General features: G+C 36.2%; 1 protein-coding gene across 2 annotated transcripts in view; it reads left to right on the top strand.

Annotated features, from left to right (window-relative positions):
* LOC115410063 (corticotropin-releasing factor receptor 1) overlaps nucleotides 1-19,391 on the top strand; it is a 67,781-nt gene that overhangs the window by 46,034 nt on the left and 2,356 nt on the right. For both annotated transcript variants that reach the window (XM_030121474.1, XM_030121473.1), the window contains exons 7-13: nucleotides 620-740; nucleotides 5,180-5,333; nucleotides 6,321-6,381; nucleotides 9,614-9,686; nucleotides 13,587-13,672; nucleotides 13,917-14,052; nucleotides 14,285-14,326. In XM_030121474.1, coding sequence (XP_029977334.1) covers nucleotides 620-740; nucleotides 5,180-5,333; nucleotides 6,321-6,381; nucleotides 9,614-9,686; nucleotides 13,587-13,672; nucleotides 13,917-14,052; nucleotides 14,285-14,326 — 673 coding nt within the window. The remainder of the gene's footprint in view (nucleotides 1-619; nucleotides 741-5,179; nucleotides 5,334-6,320; nucleotides 6,382-9,613; nucleotides 9,687-13,586; nucleotides 13,673-13,916; nucleotides 14,053-14,284; nucleotides 14,327-19,391) is intronic.

The following is a 19,391-nucleotide window of genomic DNA, read 5'->3' as shown; positions in this document are numbered from 1 at the left end:
TGCTAAAAAATAAATCACGTCATTCATGGTTGGCAGAGGAGGAAGCGCCTTTTGCTCACTGATAATGCCTTCAGCTGGTGACAACAAACAGGTCTGTCACTACAGTGACCGCGCTCGGTTTATTCCGTCCGTTCAGTTGTGCGTTTCTATTTTCGACTGCATGTTCCGTGGCGGTCGGGCAGATTTTAATTGTATCCTAGGGTCGAGTTATTTACAGCGTTAAAAAAAAACATCAGACTTTCAGGACATGACACAAACAAGAGAGCAAACAGCGGGAATAAAATGTTACTTCATATTATATTAGCGCTGAGCAGTACAAGGGAGTGATGGGAAATGTTACTTGAAGGCCACATGTATTCATTATTCATAATAATCATCTTTATTTTCTGCTCATACATCTCTGAAATAGCTGTATGGATGATATCATAGTGGAGCGTGGGTTTATAGTGTTTACTGGATGAGTTGTTTAATCCAAATATCTTCCACCAGTCTTCTGATGTTGTTGCTTTACATTAACGCTCCTGTATATTAAAGGCCCAGTTTGCAGTCTCATTCCTCTACACACACAGATGGAGAAATCTGAGAAAGGAACATCTTTATCCTCTCTTGTTCCTCATAGGAGCATCCGCTGCTTGAGAAATATCATCCACTGGAACCTCATCACTGCCTTTATCCTGAGGAACGCCACCTGGTTTATTGTCCAGATGACTATGAGTCCTGAGGTTCATGAAAGTAATGTGGTACGTGACACTCAATACTGCAGATGTTTGCTCATAAGGAACGGAAGGAAACATGAAACAGGCTTTTATTCCTTTTACTCACTGTACAACAGAATTACATAGCACATTAACACAATACAAACTATACATTAGATGGTTGTTACCCTCAAGCGTCAACATGATATGAACTCAGCTCTAATGCTTTTTTCTCATCTTAACTGAATGCACTTAAATCACATCTGATCACATTCAACTCCAGAGGCGTATTTTTATTTATTTATTAATTTATTTTAATAAATATTGCATACTAACTGGGTCAAAAGCTTTTTTTTTTTTTTTTATGACAGTGAACCCTGACAAGCGCAGGCATTTTTAATAAGCAGACGTGCACCCGTCTCTCCATAGACAACCCTGCATTTTATACATCTGAGCGCTGAACCTTCTGATATAAAGGGTTTCTAAAAGATAATTAAAGTTGTGAATGGGTTTGTTTGACACTCAGAGACCTAAACAGCATCCAGCGACCAAAACCACCCGCTGATCTAAAATGTTTAATATGTTTTCAGCCACTAGTTCAATCATAATGTTTTAATAATTAATTTTAATGCAGCGTCTCAGATTTTCAGTATCAGATGTGTCTTTTTTGGACATTCAGAGGCTTCATAATGAATGTGGAAACACTGTCATTTTCTATGTAGCTTTCTATGTGGCAGATGACAGCGGTTGTAGATAGGAATAATAATAATAATAATAATAATAATAATAATAATAATAATAATAATAAATTGCATTTCTAAAGTACTTTTCATTTGGTAGAATCGACAAAAAAATGTTCAGTTTATGATATTTTTCTTCAATTTTCTCTGTTTTGTTATAAATACCTTTGAATTTACTCTGAGAGGTTATGAAAGTCAACATGATCATTAAATTACATATAGGAAAATACTTGCTTCTCATTGAAAAATATTAAATGTACAGCATGATATCATAATAAATAGTGATAAATTACTCGGGGAAAATTAAATGTACAGAAAAATTCATTTGGAAGTCATTATAAAAATAAATTCTTGGCCCTAAAGGGTTAAATCACTTTGCTTTCCTGAAACCCAACCAATTATTGCTCTGTGGAAAAGTCTTAGTCCACCACTAGGTATGTTGTTTTAGCAGGATTGCAATTACGAAATGTACATATAGATTTCTCAAATGCGTTTCTGTGCCAGAGTACAAATTAACCCTTAAATCCGTAGAACTATTTTTGTGGTGACTGAAACAGATTTTTCCCTGCACTTAACCTTTTCTCAGTAATTTATCACCATTTATTCAAATATCATCCTAGCATTTTGCGTTTTTGAGTGAAAAAGCTGGTATTTCCCTCTATTTAATTCACTGACCGTTAGATGTTCGTAAAAGCTCAGAGTCTATTAAAAGGTTATTCTTTCAAAAAGGAGCAAACTGCACCAAAAATGACTTTTTCGGCAAAAGATATCATTTACCTGAGCATAACAACAAGCATCTTTAATCGCTATCATTTGTTAAACTATACATGGGTTTTACTGGTGAATCAACGCCTCTGAACAAAAGACCTGATGTCACTGAAAATGTGAGAAACTGCATTTTACCAGATTTATTTCAATGTATTTATAGGATTAATGGTACACAAGTTATCAAACATTTTAGATCGGTAGTTGCTTTTGGTCGCCGATGGCTGTTAAGGTCCTTAGAGGGTTAAACACATAGGAAAAAACAAGAACAGCATCACAAAGACGAACTGCACACAATATGAGACTTACTGCTCTAATCCTCTACTGTTTCACACCAGGTTCCATTCAACACATACTGAGCATTTCTTATTGTTTGGCGTACTTGTTGTCACAGTAACAGAGGTCACTCTAAACACTGACTTTAGAAGCTGTTTAGTACATGTTTGTGAGTTTTTAATTCTGTGCACAACATATCCCTTCAATGTCTTGTCTTCATTAAAAATCTGAGAAATAAATATGAATGATCATTTCAATCTTGTAAAAAAAAAAGCATAAGTAAAGGTGGTAAACAGCGGAAAAGTGAAACATAAATAAATAAAACACCATTTGTAATCTAACCCCTTTCTTCCACATGAAAGTCCTCTGACTGACCCACTCCCTCACCACAGCCTTCCCCTCAGGGAGATTTAGGTTATATATATATTGCATTACGTATGCTTGGATGTATAAATAGTGGCTGTATATCTATTTTCACCTGGGTACTCTGAAAAAAAAAAATGGCAGTAGTTGTTTCACCAGGTCAAAAAACACAAAATGTCTTGTGATACAAAAATAAAATTCCTTTATTACCTATAGAAAGCATCGTCAGTGTGTTTCAACTCTTTCGATTATTTATAGAGCACTCTTCAAACAATGTACAAAGTGCTTTACAAAGAAATTGCCAAAAAAAAAAAAAAACAAAGGATTTAAATAAAAAATTAGAAATGTCAAATTTCTACTAAGGTAAAAAAAAAATGCGAAGGCTTGGTCCCCTGTAGTTTTTATCCTGGACAGTGGTACAAATAGAAGACCACTGCCTAAGGATGGCAGATTACACATGGAGGTAAAAGGTGTAAACTGAAAAAAAGAAAAAAATCAATCCTGAAACAAACAAGGTGCCAGTGTAAAGATGCTGAAACTGGTGTAATGTGTTCATATTCTGTTAAAGACATTAATCATTGTTCTGTAAAATACACAACAGAGATGAAAAGCAAAAGAGCAAAAAGGACTGCTGCTGCTGCAAAAAAAAAAAAAAAAAAATCATCATTAATTATCTGAAAGCAAGCAGTGCAGGAATACAACAAGAGACAAGTCTTCGGCAGGTTCTGATGAAGAGTCTGTAAATGAAAGGCGTTGGTGTCTCTATGGATAATATATTGTATATAGGTTCCTCTATAGGTAACACACCTATCAGTGCTCTCAAACGATTAAAAATTTTAATCAGATTAATCCCAGAGTTGCTGTGGATTAATTTCGATTAATTACAATTAAATATCATTCATTTTTAATCTATATTAATCATGTTTCAGTTTGCATGATCAAACAGTTTCAACAAAACAACTTGAAACAACTGCTCCGTCTTGGGAGTTTTTTGTCCTCATATTTCAACCATGCAAAATTCAGACTTGTACGTACTTGACAATAAATTCTGTTCATTTAAATCTTATTTTGTTTTTGTCTTAATTTGCTTTGTTTTGTTTTGTGTCTTTGCATGTTTGAAATAAATAAATAAATAAAATAAAAATAAAAATAAAAATAAAAATAAAAATAAAAATAAAAATAAAAATAAAAATAAAATATTTCCATCCAGAGGGCCAACATGCTGTTTAGTGTCTTCCATCTTTATGGGGTGGTTCTGCTGCCTGTCACTACTGAATCAGTTGTCTATTTGTTCATGCGCGACGTTAACTCTACTGGGACAAACTGCCCCACATGCGCTGGCAGAGATGTTCAGAGTCATTCTGTGCTGCAGATGGGTTAACTGCATTAACATTTTTAATCAGATTAGTCATGATGATGGATTAATCTGTGTTAACGCGTTAATTTCTCAGCCCTAATATGTATACTGGTTTTCTGACTTATTTCTGGCTGTTGTATTTCTGTGTTATTTACTCTGTGAACATTGATGATACATTTATTTCCAACTGTCCTTTATGCCCTTGTGTTTCAATCGATTAGTTTCGCTGCTGCATTTGTGTTAAGAAATACAATCAATAAAAAAACACTGAAAAGAAGCCATGAAAGAGGACATTTTCCTGTGTTGAAATGATGATTTGTTGAAAACCTGTTGAGGAGATTCATTAAGCGCTCTGCTTAAAACTTCATTACAACACAATAATTACAATTACAAAACATACTGTACACAACGGGGGTCAAACATATGGCCAGTGGACCAAAACCGAGCCGCCAAAGGTCACAGTCTGGCCTGTGGGGTAAATTTGCGTTGTTGAAAAGTGAAAGAAAAGACAGCAGTGTGAAATTTTAATAATATTATACCTGTTACTACATTTGTAGATCCACTGTCCACAAATCGGAGGAATCGGGGAGTAGGACTGGATAAGCATTGGCTTCTTCCTACTCCCTTTCAGGCACAACAGTTGTTCTTTTTTCTATTATTCTTTTTTTTAATTTTTGTTTTGTTTTAAGTTTTTTTTCCCTATGTTTTGTATTATGTTTGTGTCTGAAATAAACTAAATTAAACTAAACTGTGATCTGTAATGCACATGTATAAATGATAACTTGAGGCATAATATTGTTAAAATTGCACCTGTTTTATTTTCATCATATACAGGCTATTATGCTATTATTTTACTGGTCTGATCAAATTGGGTTGTATGTGGCCCTTGAACTAAAATGGGTTTTACACACCTGCTGTACACTTATATTCCACTGTGCGTGTATCTAAAATAATAATAATAAAAAAACTATTTTCTCATGCAGATTTGGTGTCGCCTCGTCACCGCCTCCTTCAATTATTTCCACTCCACCAATTTCTTTTGGATGTTTGGTGAAGGCTGCTACCTCCACACTGCTATTGTCCTTACCTACTCCACCGACAAGCTCCGCAAGTGGATGTTCATCTGTATCGGCTGGTGTACGTACCCCCACTCTCTGATCAAACGGCGTGGGCAGTCAAAAAAAAAAATGCCACTGATAGACTTAACGCAAATTAGTTTAGTGTAAGTTCAACGTATTCAAAGAGGACAAAAATAAGACTGGGGCAGTTGACTTGATGGAGCTATGAGGATTTTCTCCGAGTGGCAGCTGGGAAATGTATTGGTGTGGAGTTCACTAACACCCCTTTTCACACTGTCAAACTAAACTATGTGGTGTTGAGATTAGCTGTATTGTGCCAGCTGGATTACATTTCCCCCAGGGCAGTGTGAAGCCTCAGTGTGAAGAGGAAATGGCAGCATATTTCAGAAGTGCTGTGGAAAAAATAAATAAGATCAAGTATTATTTGCTTGGCTAGGCTTTAACTCTCAGTCTTCAAGAGCAGAAATATTAGATAAGACAGACAGAAGTACTGACAAAGACTAGACATGAAACGAAACAATCCTATTCTTGACTTATTCTGGGAGTATAAGAGTAAATGTGCCGCAGGTTAAATTATATTGTTGACATTACCGCCGATAACATGGAAGTGTCCGATAACAGACGACATGAGACGCAGATGCATGACATAAAGGCTGGCAAAGGCCTTCCCGTTCCCTCTAATGCCACTTAGATGTGAGTAATTGCAGTTTGTCTCCCTTATTATCCTCATACACGTCAGAAAATCAGGACATCAGTTTGCATTATCATCAACCAGTGTCCTGCTATTCATTCATTCATAAAGGAATATTCAGGAGGTGACAAGTCTTGGCTTGAATCTGTGGATCACGGCAGCGATGCAACAATTACTTTTGACAGACCTTGACAAGCACTGGTGCTGCACTGAAAAAACACAAGGCTTTCATATTGTGGTGGAAATCCCTGGAGTGATATTTTGTTTTTTGAATAGCAGTGAAAAATGAAAGAAAAAAAGAAAAAAGCAAGCGTCTCATCCTTTTTTTTTTTTTGTTTGTTTGTTGTCCCACAGGTATACCATTTCCAATAATTGTGGCTTGGGCCATTGGGAAGCTGTACTACGATAATGAGAAGTAAGCCTTTACTTGTGACTCCTGGTGTGACTGAATGCAAAGTGGATGATGTGTTTTTCTCTGGCCCAGAACTAAGGACAGAGAGCAAAGTCAAACTGTATTGCATTAAGGAGATGGATGTCTATTAATAACCTGCTGTAATCACATTATAATTGTGCAATATTCTTAATTACACATTACCAGTGCAACCATTTTCACTTAGAGTGACGGTACTTGGTTTGATTGATATTAATGGTTCCTTTTTGCAGCTAATAGTCAATTCAGCATTTACAACATGATTTATTTAAAGCCCTGTGCAGAGCTGGTGTTAACATGCAACCTGGGCGATGGGACCACATGTAGACAGTTGTAACTATGTGTGGTCACACCTAGCATTCGAATGTATCCCCACGCGTCTGGAGCGATCACTTCTGATGGGACCTGACTTCCCTCCTCTACATGCAAATAAACAAGCTCATCTATTGCCTAAAACACAGCCTCAGCTTCCATTTCAAGTCTAACAGGCTGGCTTTGTAAGGTGTCTTTGCAAATTTAAACCATTGTGCAGCTGACACAGACCAGCACCGAGATTTAACCCATAAAGACCCAAACATCCACTGGCAACCAAAAGAATCTACAATCTAAACTGTTTAATACCTGTTTATCCACTAATTCTATCGATACATGTAAATAATTGGTGTAAAATACAGTTTGTCATCTTTTCATGGTCATCGGATATGACCCATTTGGATGTTCAGAGGCTCAGTAGTTACCATGGAAACACCATCATTAGTGGTTTTTCCATTAGACGTCTGTGCAAAACTTTATTGATATTTAGTAAATGTTGAACAAACAGAAGTGCATAACGTTGTTTTTTTCCATTAAATCACAAATGCAATGATTTGTTTATTACTATTATGTCTCACCGTTATTATTGTAATGTACTTATTTATTAACTGTTTGTTCCTGTATATTGTATAACCTTGTTTTTACTTTTAGCCCCCCCATGCCCTACCCCTCAAGGAGCCATTGCTCTTTGATCAGGCTGCATTTGGAAATAAGAATCTGTTCTTAATTGCTTGCCTGGGTAAATAAAGGTTAAATGAAAATAAAAAAAATCCAATATTATCATGAGATGACATGAGAAGTCATTTCATTAACATGGCAATGAACAAAAATATCACATTGATTTACAGATTTATTCATTATTATTATTATATATTACCCCTCTATCCCGTACTAAATTAAAAAAGGATTCAGTTTCCTGGTGTGTCCACACATACTGCACCATGTTTCTTTTAAAACTCTTCTTCTTCACTTGTAACATCTGTCAACATCGTTTTTTTTTTTTTAATTCATGTGACTCTAGTTGCACAAAAAGGTCTTTCCATTGCAGTTTTGCGTGATATACCAATTTCACTTCCTGAAAAACCACTTCTTGCCAGTCCATAAAACTTTTCAATGAAAAACAAGAGTTTTGGTGAAATAGGCAAATTTTTATGTGCAAGTTATATTCGCGCAGTTTGAGGGTCAATGGAAAAGCGACTATTGATTCACCAGCAAAACCCTAGAGTTTTATAAATGACAGTAAATGGAGACACTTGTTTTTACATTCAGTTATTAATATATGTGCTGAAAAAGTCACTTTTTCTTCAGTTTTCTTTATTTTGATATAATAACCTTTGAATTTACTCTGCATTTCCATGAACATCTAAATTAAATATAGGAATTTAGATATTAGATTTACTGTAAAAATGGGAAATACAGAGAATAATATTATAATAGATAGTGATAAATCACTCAAGACAGGTTAAATAGAAAGAAAATTGGGAATTGTCCCAAAAGTAGCACAGGATCTTTAAGGGTTAGAGACAGAATGGTTTCTTGTGCATTACTCACTGTATGAGGTGAGGCTGTGAATCAATCAATATGCCAACTCTGACCATTTCATTTGTTTTATTTGCTCACTTGCATGACGTACAGTTTAGTGATGAATGAATCTTCCAGCAGTAAAAATATGGACGTATATTTACTCCATATTATACAACCAGTGATTATTCTATTTCCAAATAGAGCGAAAAAAAGAGCTTCTACTCGCTCTATTTACCAAGAACCTGCAATATAATTATCATGCATCTTAATCACACATTGATATTATGCTGGTGGCATGCTGAGTTTCATTTACAGGGAGCAGCTGAGTAGTGATTCTTTCAGTTTATCCCAGGATGCATTTCTGTTCAAACTACTCAGAGAATGTGGACCCAGATCATCGCTGAATGCATCTTAATGATCAGATCTCAATGGATGCATGAGCGTCTGTATGTGATCAAACAGAATGCATGTTAATTCCTGATCTGCACAGGGCCTAAAATAGGAAAGGGTTATTGGAGTTTATTTCAAAAAGAATAAAAGAATAAAACAAAAAACAGCTGAGAAAAAATTATTTAATGAAAGGTTCAGTATGGTTTGGATACTATCATGTGTTTGTACAAAGTTTGTGCTGGATTCTGTTGGTGGTTTGTTGTTTAGCAAACTCTATTTCTAGGCTAATAACTGCATCAGGAGCGTATATCTATGGTAACATTCTATTATCTATGTAGTGGACGAAGATCAGGTTTTTCATAAAAATACTCTTGTTAAAACAGTCTGCAACACTAGCTAATATATTCTAACTTAAGCAAACAAAACAGCTCCCAATGAAATTCAGACTCTGACACAAACATCACATGATTATACGTATTTACATATTTTTCTTTCAGTGAAATAAAAATGAAGATTTTTTTTTTTTTAAACATGAAAACTAAATAAAACAGGTAAATTATATCAAGATACAGGGTAAATTTTTCATTTCCCCTATGGTAGCTGCTCATTAAATGGTTTCACATATGGCATCTTTAACATCAGTAACCTTGTTTGTGTAAATAATTTCTCATGTTGTGCATTCTTTCAGTTCCCCTCAGCATCTATAAGCTAAGACGTTCCTCATTACACTTAAAAAAATTGACATATGTCCATGAGTAAAAATAAGATATAATAACCGCTTATGCATAAATGACATAAAACCCTGTGTGAGTCATATTTGAGTAAATTATCAACCTGAAAACATGTGTTCAGACCCCAGGGTTCAAATTAGTGCCAACACATGCTGAACTTGGAGGGGAATTCTTTATTAGGGCTGATGAGTGATGAGTGAATATAAGAACGCCCACCTCATTAGAGCTCAGCCTGACTGATGCCTTTGCTGACATTTCAGGTGCTGGTTTGGAAAGCGAGCTGGTGTCTACACGGACTACATCTACCAGGGTCCTATGATTCTGGTGTTAGTGGTAAGAGTTTTTCCTGTAGTAGCAGGAGCTGTTTTACATAATCCAGTGCTATATACAGTACTTGGTCTTCATCCTGTCCTAAGTATGCCTAGCAGGCGTGAAAAGGCTGAAACTTTTTCTACATTTTTTTATATTAGTGATGATAAATGTGGATTTTTTATCTACCAAGTCTAACTTTTAAATCTTAGTTACTTGGCAAGTTGGAAAAAATATGAGGATCATTTAACTCTGTGCTGAATAACAAGCATGAAATCCAAGGGCATGTTCAGTCTTGCTTGTACCTATTAGGAATTATCTCTAACACCGGGCATTTCCATCCCCCGAGGCAAAGTTAGTCATGCTTTTATTTAATTATTTCATCAGGTATTAAATCATTTTAATCTCTGAATTACAACTTTAACCTTAAGTTTCTCTTGTCTGCGTCCAATGACCAGATCCTGCAGCTTAGCTTCAGAATACTGTTAAGAGGATGATATAGCATATTGAGGTGATCGTCCACCATCTGCATGACCTCTCCATCGACATTAAGCACTTTCTCATCCCGCTAAGATCCTTTATCTGATACTAGAGACAGAAACCCTCAGCAGGGCCTGTGTGAATGATCCGACAGATTTAGGTGTTGGCCAGGCTCCTTGTACAAACTTTACTCCTCTCCCAAGTGGAGGACAGATAATTCCCCACAGCCAGACCCCAGACCCTGCTCCATCTCCGTTCACACCCACGTAACTGTCAGAATTAGGTGATTATTCCTCTCAGATTAGGCTCCTTTATCTGCTCTCTTCTCTCTAGCAGACAAAATGACCTCTTCCTGCCCTAGTCGAAAAAAGTCACCTCCTCAAGGGGCACTTATTTCTCTGTGTCCCCGTTTCTGTTCTGCCCTACAGCTCACATCTGCCTCCTCCAATATCTTTCTTCTACTTTCCCTGAAAATATAAAAAAATACAATAACATGTTCTTCCCTGTTTTTTTTTTTCTTGGTTTCTCTTTCTGAAGGATCATTGACCGGTCACAAGAATTTTTGTGGTATCTCTTGTCAGGGTGCTGCGGTTTTGAACTTTCCCTTCCTTACAACCAGAACCTTTTAATGTCAGATTATGTGATCTGCTGCATCACTGAGAAAATACCGGATGTCATTAAAATACTAACAGAAGCACTGATGCACAGGGTTTTGTTAAGCGCGGCGAGCTGAATGGTTGTTCCATACATCTGTTCAGGCCAAGGTCGGGTCAACTGGCCCTGGAAAATATTCATGCTGCTATTTTCTCCTGTGTTACATCATTCACACCTATTACATGAGCTGTTAATTTTATGTCATAACGCTGTGGAAATAAGATCCTAGCCACTCTGTTTGTCATCAAGAATGAGTTCATTAAGAATGTTTACAATTTTCCCATTAGGATAAGGCTTGTGTTATTCTACATTTTTTACTCATGCCCACCCGAACCCATTAAAATTCAATATCAACACTGCATTAGTTCTTCTCTCTGCACATTATGAGTTCTGTTTGGCATGCAGGGCCAAGCTGCTATGTAGATCTTTAAAATGGGTTACAAATTCTGTATAGTTATATTTTAAGAAAAACATAATTCATTCCAAAAGAAATGGGTACCACAAATTTAACAACTCTTTTCTAAATATCATCAAAATCTGTTAAAGTTTCAATACATTAGCACTTCTGTTAATACTTTATGGTTTGTGCACCACATCTTTGGCACTCTCGCCGAAGCACTTTGTTTAAAATGTAAATCTTCACACATCCAGCATTTAGTTATAATTTAAAGGTGTAACGTGTAGTGCAAAGTGTAAGAAGTTTGTGTTGTGCTTGGAGGCGGATGTTTGTTGGACTCCATTTTTAGGCTTATGGTGGAAAATGCTGCTGTAGAGAGGAGCAGATTTAAGTATTTTTGTGGAAAATCTAAGTCCATAGAAATTAGGGTACAAGGTGTTTTTATGAGCATAGACAACCAAGACATGCTGGGAAGGTACTAATTTGTCAAGATATGTTCTGATTTGTTCAGACAACAGACCAGATTTCTTCACAGAATAACAAACCGTACTTTTTATTGAAAAAAAAAAACAAAAAAAAAAAAAAACAAGCCTAGATACTGCAAATTTACAACAAAGTTACTAAAAAACAACAAATTGTCACTTGTGGATGTTGAAGCTGTTTCAGAGGAAGAATACATACAGATCCAAAAAAAAATTAACTAGTTGCTTGAAACACAGTAAATTAAAATACAAACATTTTTTCACATTTATTGTAATAATATAATAGTGTCAGCCAGTATAGTTTTTGGACCAATGTGTATTTTAGTGACACAAACATAAGCTTTATCTATAGAAATTCCCCTTCATTTCCCATTTGCCTGGGATTTTTTGACAGTATTAAAATATAGAATATCACCTTTAAATCAGAATTGATAATTTTTTCCCACTGACTTCTCTAATGTACAGGGAGTTAAATGCATAGACGTTGCCAAACTTTATTATTTCATTCTAAGAATGAAGGTGTTTTTATGAACGTAGGCAACCATGGGAAGGTAATAATTTGTCAAGATATATTCTGATTTGTTCAGATACCAGACCAGTTTTCTTCATAGAATAACAAACTTTTTACAAAAAAAAAAAAAAAAAAAAAAAATCCTATATATTGCAAATGTGCAAGAAAAGTTACTAAAAAAGATCAAATTGTTCCTTGTGGACATTGGAGCTGTTTCAGAAGAAGAAAATATACAGATCAATAAAGAAATTAACTAGCTGCTTGAAACACAATAAATTATCATCATCCTTGATAACACACTCTCATTCCAATCGCATATTAATAACATCACCTGTTTAGCATATTTCCACCTGCGCAATATCTCCCGTCTCTGTCCATCTTCCCCCAACAATACTGCAAATCTGGTCCATAGCCTAGTCACTTCCCGCCTAGATCACTGCAACTCCCTTGTATTTGGTTTACCGCACAAATCTCTTCATAAACTGCAACTGGTTCAAAACTCTGCCGCCCGTATCATCACCAGAACCCCATCCATGAGTCACATAACACCTGTCCTGCAACAACTCCACTGACTTTCTGTTAAATTTCGCATCATATATAAAATTCTACCTCTCACCTTCAAGGCCATAAACCACCTCGCCCCTCAGTACCTCAGTAACCTCCTCCACATAAACATTCCCACCTGCAGTCTCAGGTCATCTTCATCTGTCTAGCTCACCCTCCCGCCTGCCCGCTTGACTACCATGGGGTCCAGAGCTTTCAGCTGCTCAGCCCCCCGCCTCTGGAATGTCCTCCTGGAACACATAAAAAACTTTGATTCTATTACCACCTTCAAATCCCAGCTTAAGACTTATTTATTCAGACAGGCCTATCCAATTCCATAATTTCACTTTTATCTACTGCCATTTTATGTACCTATGTGTTTTATATATGTATATGCGTAATTTTAATTGTGTTTTATTTATTTTTAACAACTTTGTACGGTGACCTTGAGTGTCCTGAAAGGCGCCTATAAATAAAATGTATTATTATTATTATTATTATTATTATTATTATTATTATTATTATTATTATTATTATCATCATTAAAATGCACACATTTTTTTTACACATTTATAGTAATAATAGAATAATGTCAGCCAGTATAGCTTTTGGACTAATGTGTATTTTAGTGACACAAACATAAGCTTTATCTACACAAATTCCCCCTCATTTCCCATTTTCCTGGGATTTTTTGACAGTATTAAAAATATAGAATATCACCTTTAAATCAGAAATGATAGATTTTTTTCCCACTGACTTCTCTAATATATAGGGGATTAAATGCATAGAAGTTGTTGCCAAACTTTACTGTTTCATTCTCAAGTTTTTTAACAATAACTTATTGTATTTTCCCACAGATCAATTTCATTTTCCTCTTCAACATCGTGAGGATCCTTATGACCAAACTGCGGGCGTCAACTACATCTGAAACGATACAGTACAGGTTTGTGATATACTCTTTTCTGCTAAACCTGCAGCAGTGGAAGTCAAATGTCAAAACTTTCCAGATCTGGTGTTATGAATACCTTACATAATTCATGTTTTATACTTGATCAGTGGTGGGTGCTGGAGGGCTGCTAGAGGGCCTTTATATTCACAGTAGTACAGTGTGTTATTGCCTGCTTCTCAAACACAGTGGCATCCACAGATAGTCGTGCACCTGTCATGTCTGCTCTGTTTCTCTGCAGGAAAGCTGTGAAGGCTACACTGGTACTTCTTCCTCTTCTGGGAATCACTTATATGCTGTTCTTTGTAAATCCGGGAGAGGATGAGATCTCGCAAATTGTATTCATATATTTCAACTCGTTTTTGGAGTCGTTCCAGGTTTGTCCTCTGATTTACAGTGTAATGTCATGTTTGGGTGAGTGGCTTTTTTGTGCACAGCCTCAGTAATTGCAGTGAGTAAACACTGAAATGACTGTTCCATTCAAGACGTGATTGAACGGATATAATGCGTGTGATAATCTGCTGTGTGTGTGATTAAATTAGGATGTGATTGTTGATATTTGGATGGCCTATTTTATTTCTCTCTCCCTTTGTCCTCCCTTTCATGCAGGGCTTCTTTGTATCAGTATTTTACTGCTTCCTAAACAGTGAGGTAAGCATATTTGCATCCTCTATTGATCTTACATTTTATGTCCCTGTGCTTTAGACACTTATTTTTATTCACCTGCCTCAGGCAATTCCACTCTCCCTTTTGGTGGCTGTTGCTGTGTGTTATTACAGGGAATTGAGTGATAAAGCTTGTAGCATTTATATTTAGGGCACAATTAAGACTTGACATAAGTGACAACACGTTTTACGCTTTATGACATTGTCAGCCCTAATTTGATAACATGGAGAAACGAAGGGTGAAACTCTCTTAAAATAGAACTATATTAGTAAGATGCAGGCATGCAAAATGTTAAGGGGTTATGTTATGCAGTATTGACATTCCAAACGATCAGCTGCAGAGGAAAATCACGTACCATAACTTGCACACAGATTCCAAACCCACTGATGAAATAACATCATAATTCCACAGACTCTTTTCTCTCTTTTCTCACTGAAGAAAATGTGAGGCTCAAACCTCTGTTATGGTATCATCTAAGGGTGGGCAATACTGGGAATTTGGGTATCAATGCGATACCAAGTAAATACAGGGCTAGTATCACCGATATCGATTCCAATACTTTTACTTGAAATGTCATGATCATTGAAAAATTTGGTGATTTTGCCTTTAGTTAATGCTTATGATTATGATAAAACACAAGACAAAGATTTTAGGCAAATAAACATGTTTTTTTTTAAATTAACTAACTACAATATAAAATTTGTGGTGTTACCACAGTAGTGAATGACTTTAGTGCACACATCACATGTGGCAGTTTCCCTGTCAGCTGCAGTTAAAAAGCGCCACACAGCGCTTCTCTTTCTCTCCGCCATCACAGGCTAATCTCAGTCAGTGCTCTGACTTTCCACTGTCCAGTGGGGGGAGGGGCAAAGTGTGCCTGAGAGAGCAGCAGAGAGAGAGAGAGAGAGAGAGAGAGAGAGACAGACAGACAGACTTGGAGAGAAGCTCCGCTCGCATGAACTCTGTGAGGAAATTTTAATAATTTGCTGGATGTATGGAAGAGAAACTGCAGCAAAAGTATCGGTCTCATCACGCTAGTATCAATCTGATACCAATACTCACCTTGGTATCGATACTATTGATATTTAGATCGATACAGTAGTATCATCCTAGTATCATCAAGTTTATCCTTAACACACAAACTCAGACAGTCTATTAAAACACCCCTCTGTTTTATTACACATGCTGCATCAGCTGATAGTTTACATTATAGCTCTGTTAGCTTAGCTCTGTTCGTTTAGACGGAAAACAGCCGTAATAAAACCACAAATAACCCCATTTTCTGTACAGTTTGTGTTGTCAGTAGTTGCACTAAAGATGTGTCTGGCATCCAAACAAGGTCGAAGCTATCACAGTTTGGTCTGAACCATGAATCAACAAAATTATCATGCATTACAACATAACATAATAATTATATACTTTCAAAAGCAACATAAATCAAACTTACTCATCTAGAAGAAACGCTTTTATTTCAACATCAGACTTCATACTTTGACTGTAGAGCTGTGACCAGTGATGACTTAACAAATTTTCTTTACCTCTGAAAGTTGATTCTTACTGGTTCTCATCCTCAACTTAGTCTTTGTTAGTTTTCAATAGCATGGCAGACTGGCAGAGTGACTCACTACTCCCCCTAGTGGCCACATATAATCACACTGACAATGGAATACAAAACAATATCACATCATTGTAAATGTTCCACTGATACTTTTAGATCATTTTTTAATGTTTTATAGAAGAAATACTCCTTTCATATGCAGTAGTAGAAGTCATGTTTAGTAGTATTAGCCTATATATAGTATCAGCAACAGAAATACTACGTGATTATTAAGTAATGTTAGTAATGTAAAATGGCATATAATGATAAAAGGGCAACTTGCAAGTCAATAATGTATAGCATAACTGTCTAGTAATACAGTAATACGTAAGCAAATAAGTAAGGAAAACTTTATTTTTGTGCCATTTTCCAAAACAAGGCTACAGAGAGTTTTGCAGGATAAAAACCCAATAAAATAAACAGTTGCATCATAAAAATACACAATTAAGAGAGCTTTGACTGATTATGAAAACATGTCAGTGGGGAAACAATTTACGGTGAATGTGTGACATTTGGAGGCATTATTGTCTAAGTTTTCAGTTTGCCTCGGAAAAACCCTGCGTGACATCACATAATTGAGAGCAGTCAAGCTGGCATATTTTCAATATTAACAAGAATATGGATATGAATGCTAATTTTGTGAAGAGTGAGGCTAAAAATAAAAATTCATACTGATATGACAGGTCCTAGTTTTATTATGTTAAGGCTTCTGGCGTATGAGGAGCACAGAATAGATGAGGATAAGGAGAAAAAATGTAATAAGGAGAATAATGATAAAAATTAGTTCTGATTGAGGAAAAGGAGTAGAGATTAGCAGGTGAGGGAACATCTTTAGGTAGCGTTGATTTCACTTTGTTAACACTGTACTGTTCCACTTCCATCACATCTGTTACTAACTGACAAAAGCATTTACATTTACCATGACAGTCAGTGGTGGTTGTGTTATTACTGAGCTGCAGAAGAGGATGGAGGGAGGGGGGAGGGGGGATTTACTAATGATCTACGAAGGTCCGAAGCAGATGTCCCGTGAAACACACTGCCTTCTGAATTAAAACAAAGGGTATTGTGTTTCCCTCACTGTGTTTGACCCTCAGCTCCAGTGATAAATATTAGCAAACTCAGCAAAACTTGTTTTACACCAGCACCGATACAGCATTATTTGTTGACTGACTCCTCAGATACAGCAGCTTCAGGACAGACGCCCTGTGGTGAAATATGATTTTATAACAGCAGTATGACCTCAGCAAAAAATGCATTTTCTTTGTCTTCATGGAAAAACCTGATGAGGTATTAAAAGGAGTGATGAACAGGACTCATACGGTGAACTTTAACAATGTGTGGACAGCTGCAGAAGACGCAGATGTGATTTTATTTTACAGTTACAAATACAATACAGAGTCGTACTGAAGGGAAAATATCAATAGCAGTAATAATTTTCTGAATCCTTTGCAGCCCTGTTGGTTTTATTTGTTTTGCTGCCTCACAGTGTGGTGCTGCGGGTCACAGAGACAACTCCGTTACGCGATCTAATTTGATGCAAATTGAAAAGATTTTAAGATCAATAAAGAAAACTGCACAGCAAAACTTTTCCCTCCAAATGCTAGGGTTAACCTTTTCAGATATGTATGTACTACACAAAGTATGCAAACATTGTGTGTGAATCTGGGAAGAATTTTAATCTGCTAGTTGCATGTGCAATTAAATACTAGTATTTCTTCCTCAGGGATTCCTTCCAGCTTTGCTCGGAAGTCTTATTGACCACCAACCAAACCACCTGATCACATCCAGATGAACGATAACCTCCAAATGACATCGCCACCTTAAACATTTTTTCATTGTCAACATAAAGATTGTATTTAACCCATAAAGGCCCAAACAGCCACTGATGACCAAAACCATTTACTGATCTAAAATGTTGAATAACTTCTAATCCACTAATTCTATTGGTGTAAAATACAATTTATCATCTTTTCATGGTCATCAGATATGACCCATTTGGATGTTCAGAGGCTCCGTAGTTACCATGGAAACACCATCATCCTCTACAATATTGATTCACCAGTAAAACCCATGGAGTTTGATCAGTGACAGTGGATGGAGACCCTTGGTTTATGTTCAGTTAATGCTATATTTTGCTGAAAAAAATCACACTGTCTTCAGTTTCCTCTGATACAATAACCCTCAACTTCAGCCTGAGTTTTTATGGACACCCACATGATTAGTAAATTAAGTACAGGAAAATACCTGATGTTCACTGAAAAAAAAAAAAAAAATACAGAGGATAATGTCATAATAAATGGCAATAAATCGCATAAGAAAACTTAAATATAGAGGAAAAAATATATAGGAACTGCCACCAAAGTAGCACTGAGTCTTTATGGGTTAATTTTTAGTTTTAATCATGTACACTTAAGCTAAATGACACAATCTGTAATGTCCACCATAACATATTCTAACATAACATCAGAGAGCAACCTATGTTACCTTAGTCATTATTCTTTGGGATGTAGTGTTGGCTAACTGCTGCCCTTTAGTTACCGTCCCACACTGTGTTATCCAGCTGGATGATGAATGAATATCTCATCAGGAACCGTGTTCTAGCTCCAACAAGGGGCTTAAACAGCGTGTGCAGCTTGCAGAGGATATTGATTTAGTGTTTAGTTTCAGGCTGAGAGTAGCAGAAGTGCAGGGTGAAGGAATGAGACAGATGAACAAAGGATACCTGCGGTCACATTCAGGGGTAAAAGACAACATATAAAACGCTCCAAAACATGTGAAAAGGATTAAATGATGGCCAAAACACACTATCCAAAACCAATACTGATCAGTGTGCCAAGATCTGGTAAGTGTTATATTGTGTTAAAATGAAGTGTTGGTATTTTGTAAGGGAAATTGCCTTTTAACTTAGATGTTTTCTTGGTGGACTAATAATAATGTAATTATAGACGGGGAATGTTGGAAGAGGAGGTCAAGAGAAAGCTGTCATCGAACAGCCTGTATCACTTTGTCATATTGCAATGAGTCAAGTGCCTTCACAGCCTGTTCGAAATGTAAAATCCAGTATGATACGACGTGATACTGATGTGTTAAAAACATTGATCTTTACTTTGCTTTCCATAAAACCACACATTGGCCTTCATTAAAATCTTTGATGATGATGGCGCAGAGTCAAATTTGATATGAATAAAGAATAATGACCAAGGTAACACTGGTTTTCTCTGATATTATGTTAGAATATGTTATGGAGGACATTATAGATTGGGTCATTTAGCTCACGTAAGCTTAAGCGTACATGATTACAACTAAAAATGAAATGCAATCTTTATGTTCACAATGAAAAAATGTTTCAGGTGGTGATGTAATTTTCAGGTTATCATTTATCTGGATGTGATCAAGTGGTTTGGTTGGTAGCCAGTAAGACTTCAGAACAAAGCTGGTAGTTATTATAGTTTT

This window comes from Sphaeramia orbicularis, chromosome 19, assembly GCF_902148855.1.
Source record: "Sphaeramia orbicularis chromosome 19, fSphaOr1.1, whole genome shotgun sequence".
Classification (NCBI taxonomy): Eukaryota; Metazoa; Chordata; class Actinopteri; order Kurtiformes; family Apogonidae; genus Sphaeramia; species Sphaeramia orbicularis.
Note: the sequence above shows the minus strand (reverse complement) of the source record. Positions and strands in the feature narration are given on the sequence as shown.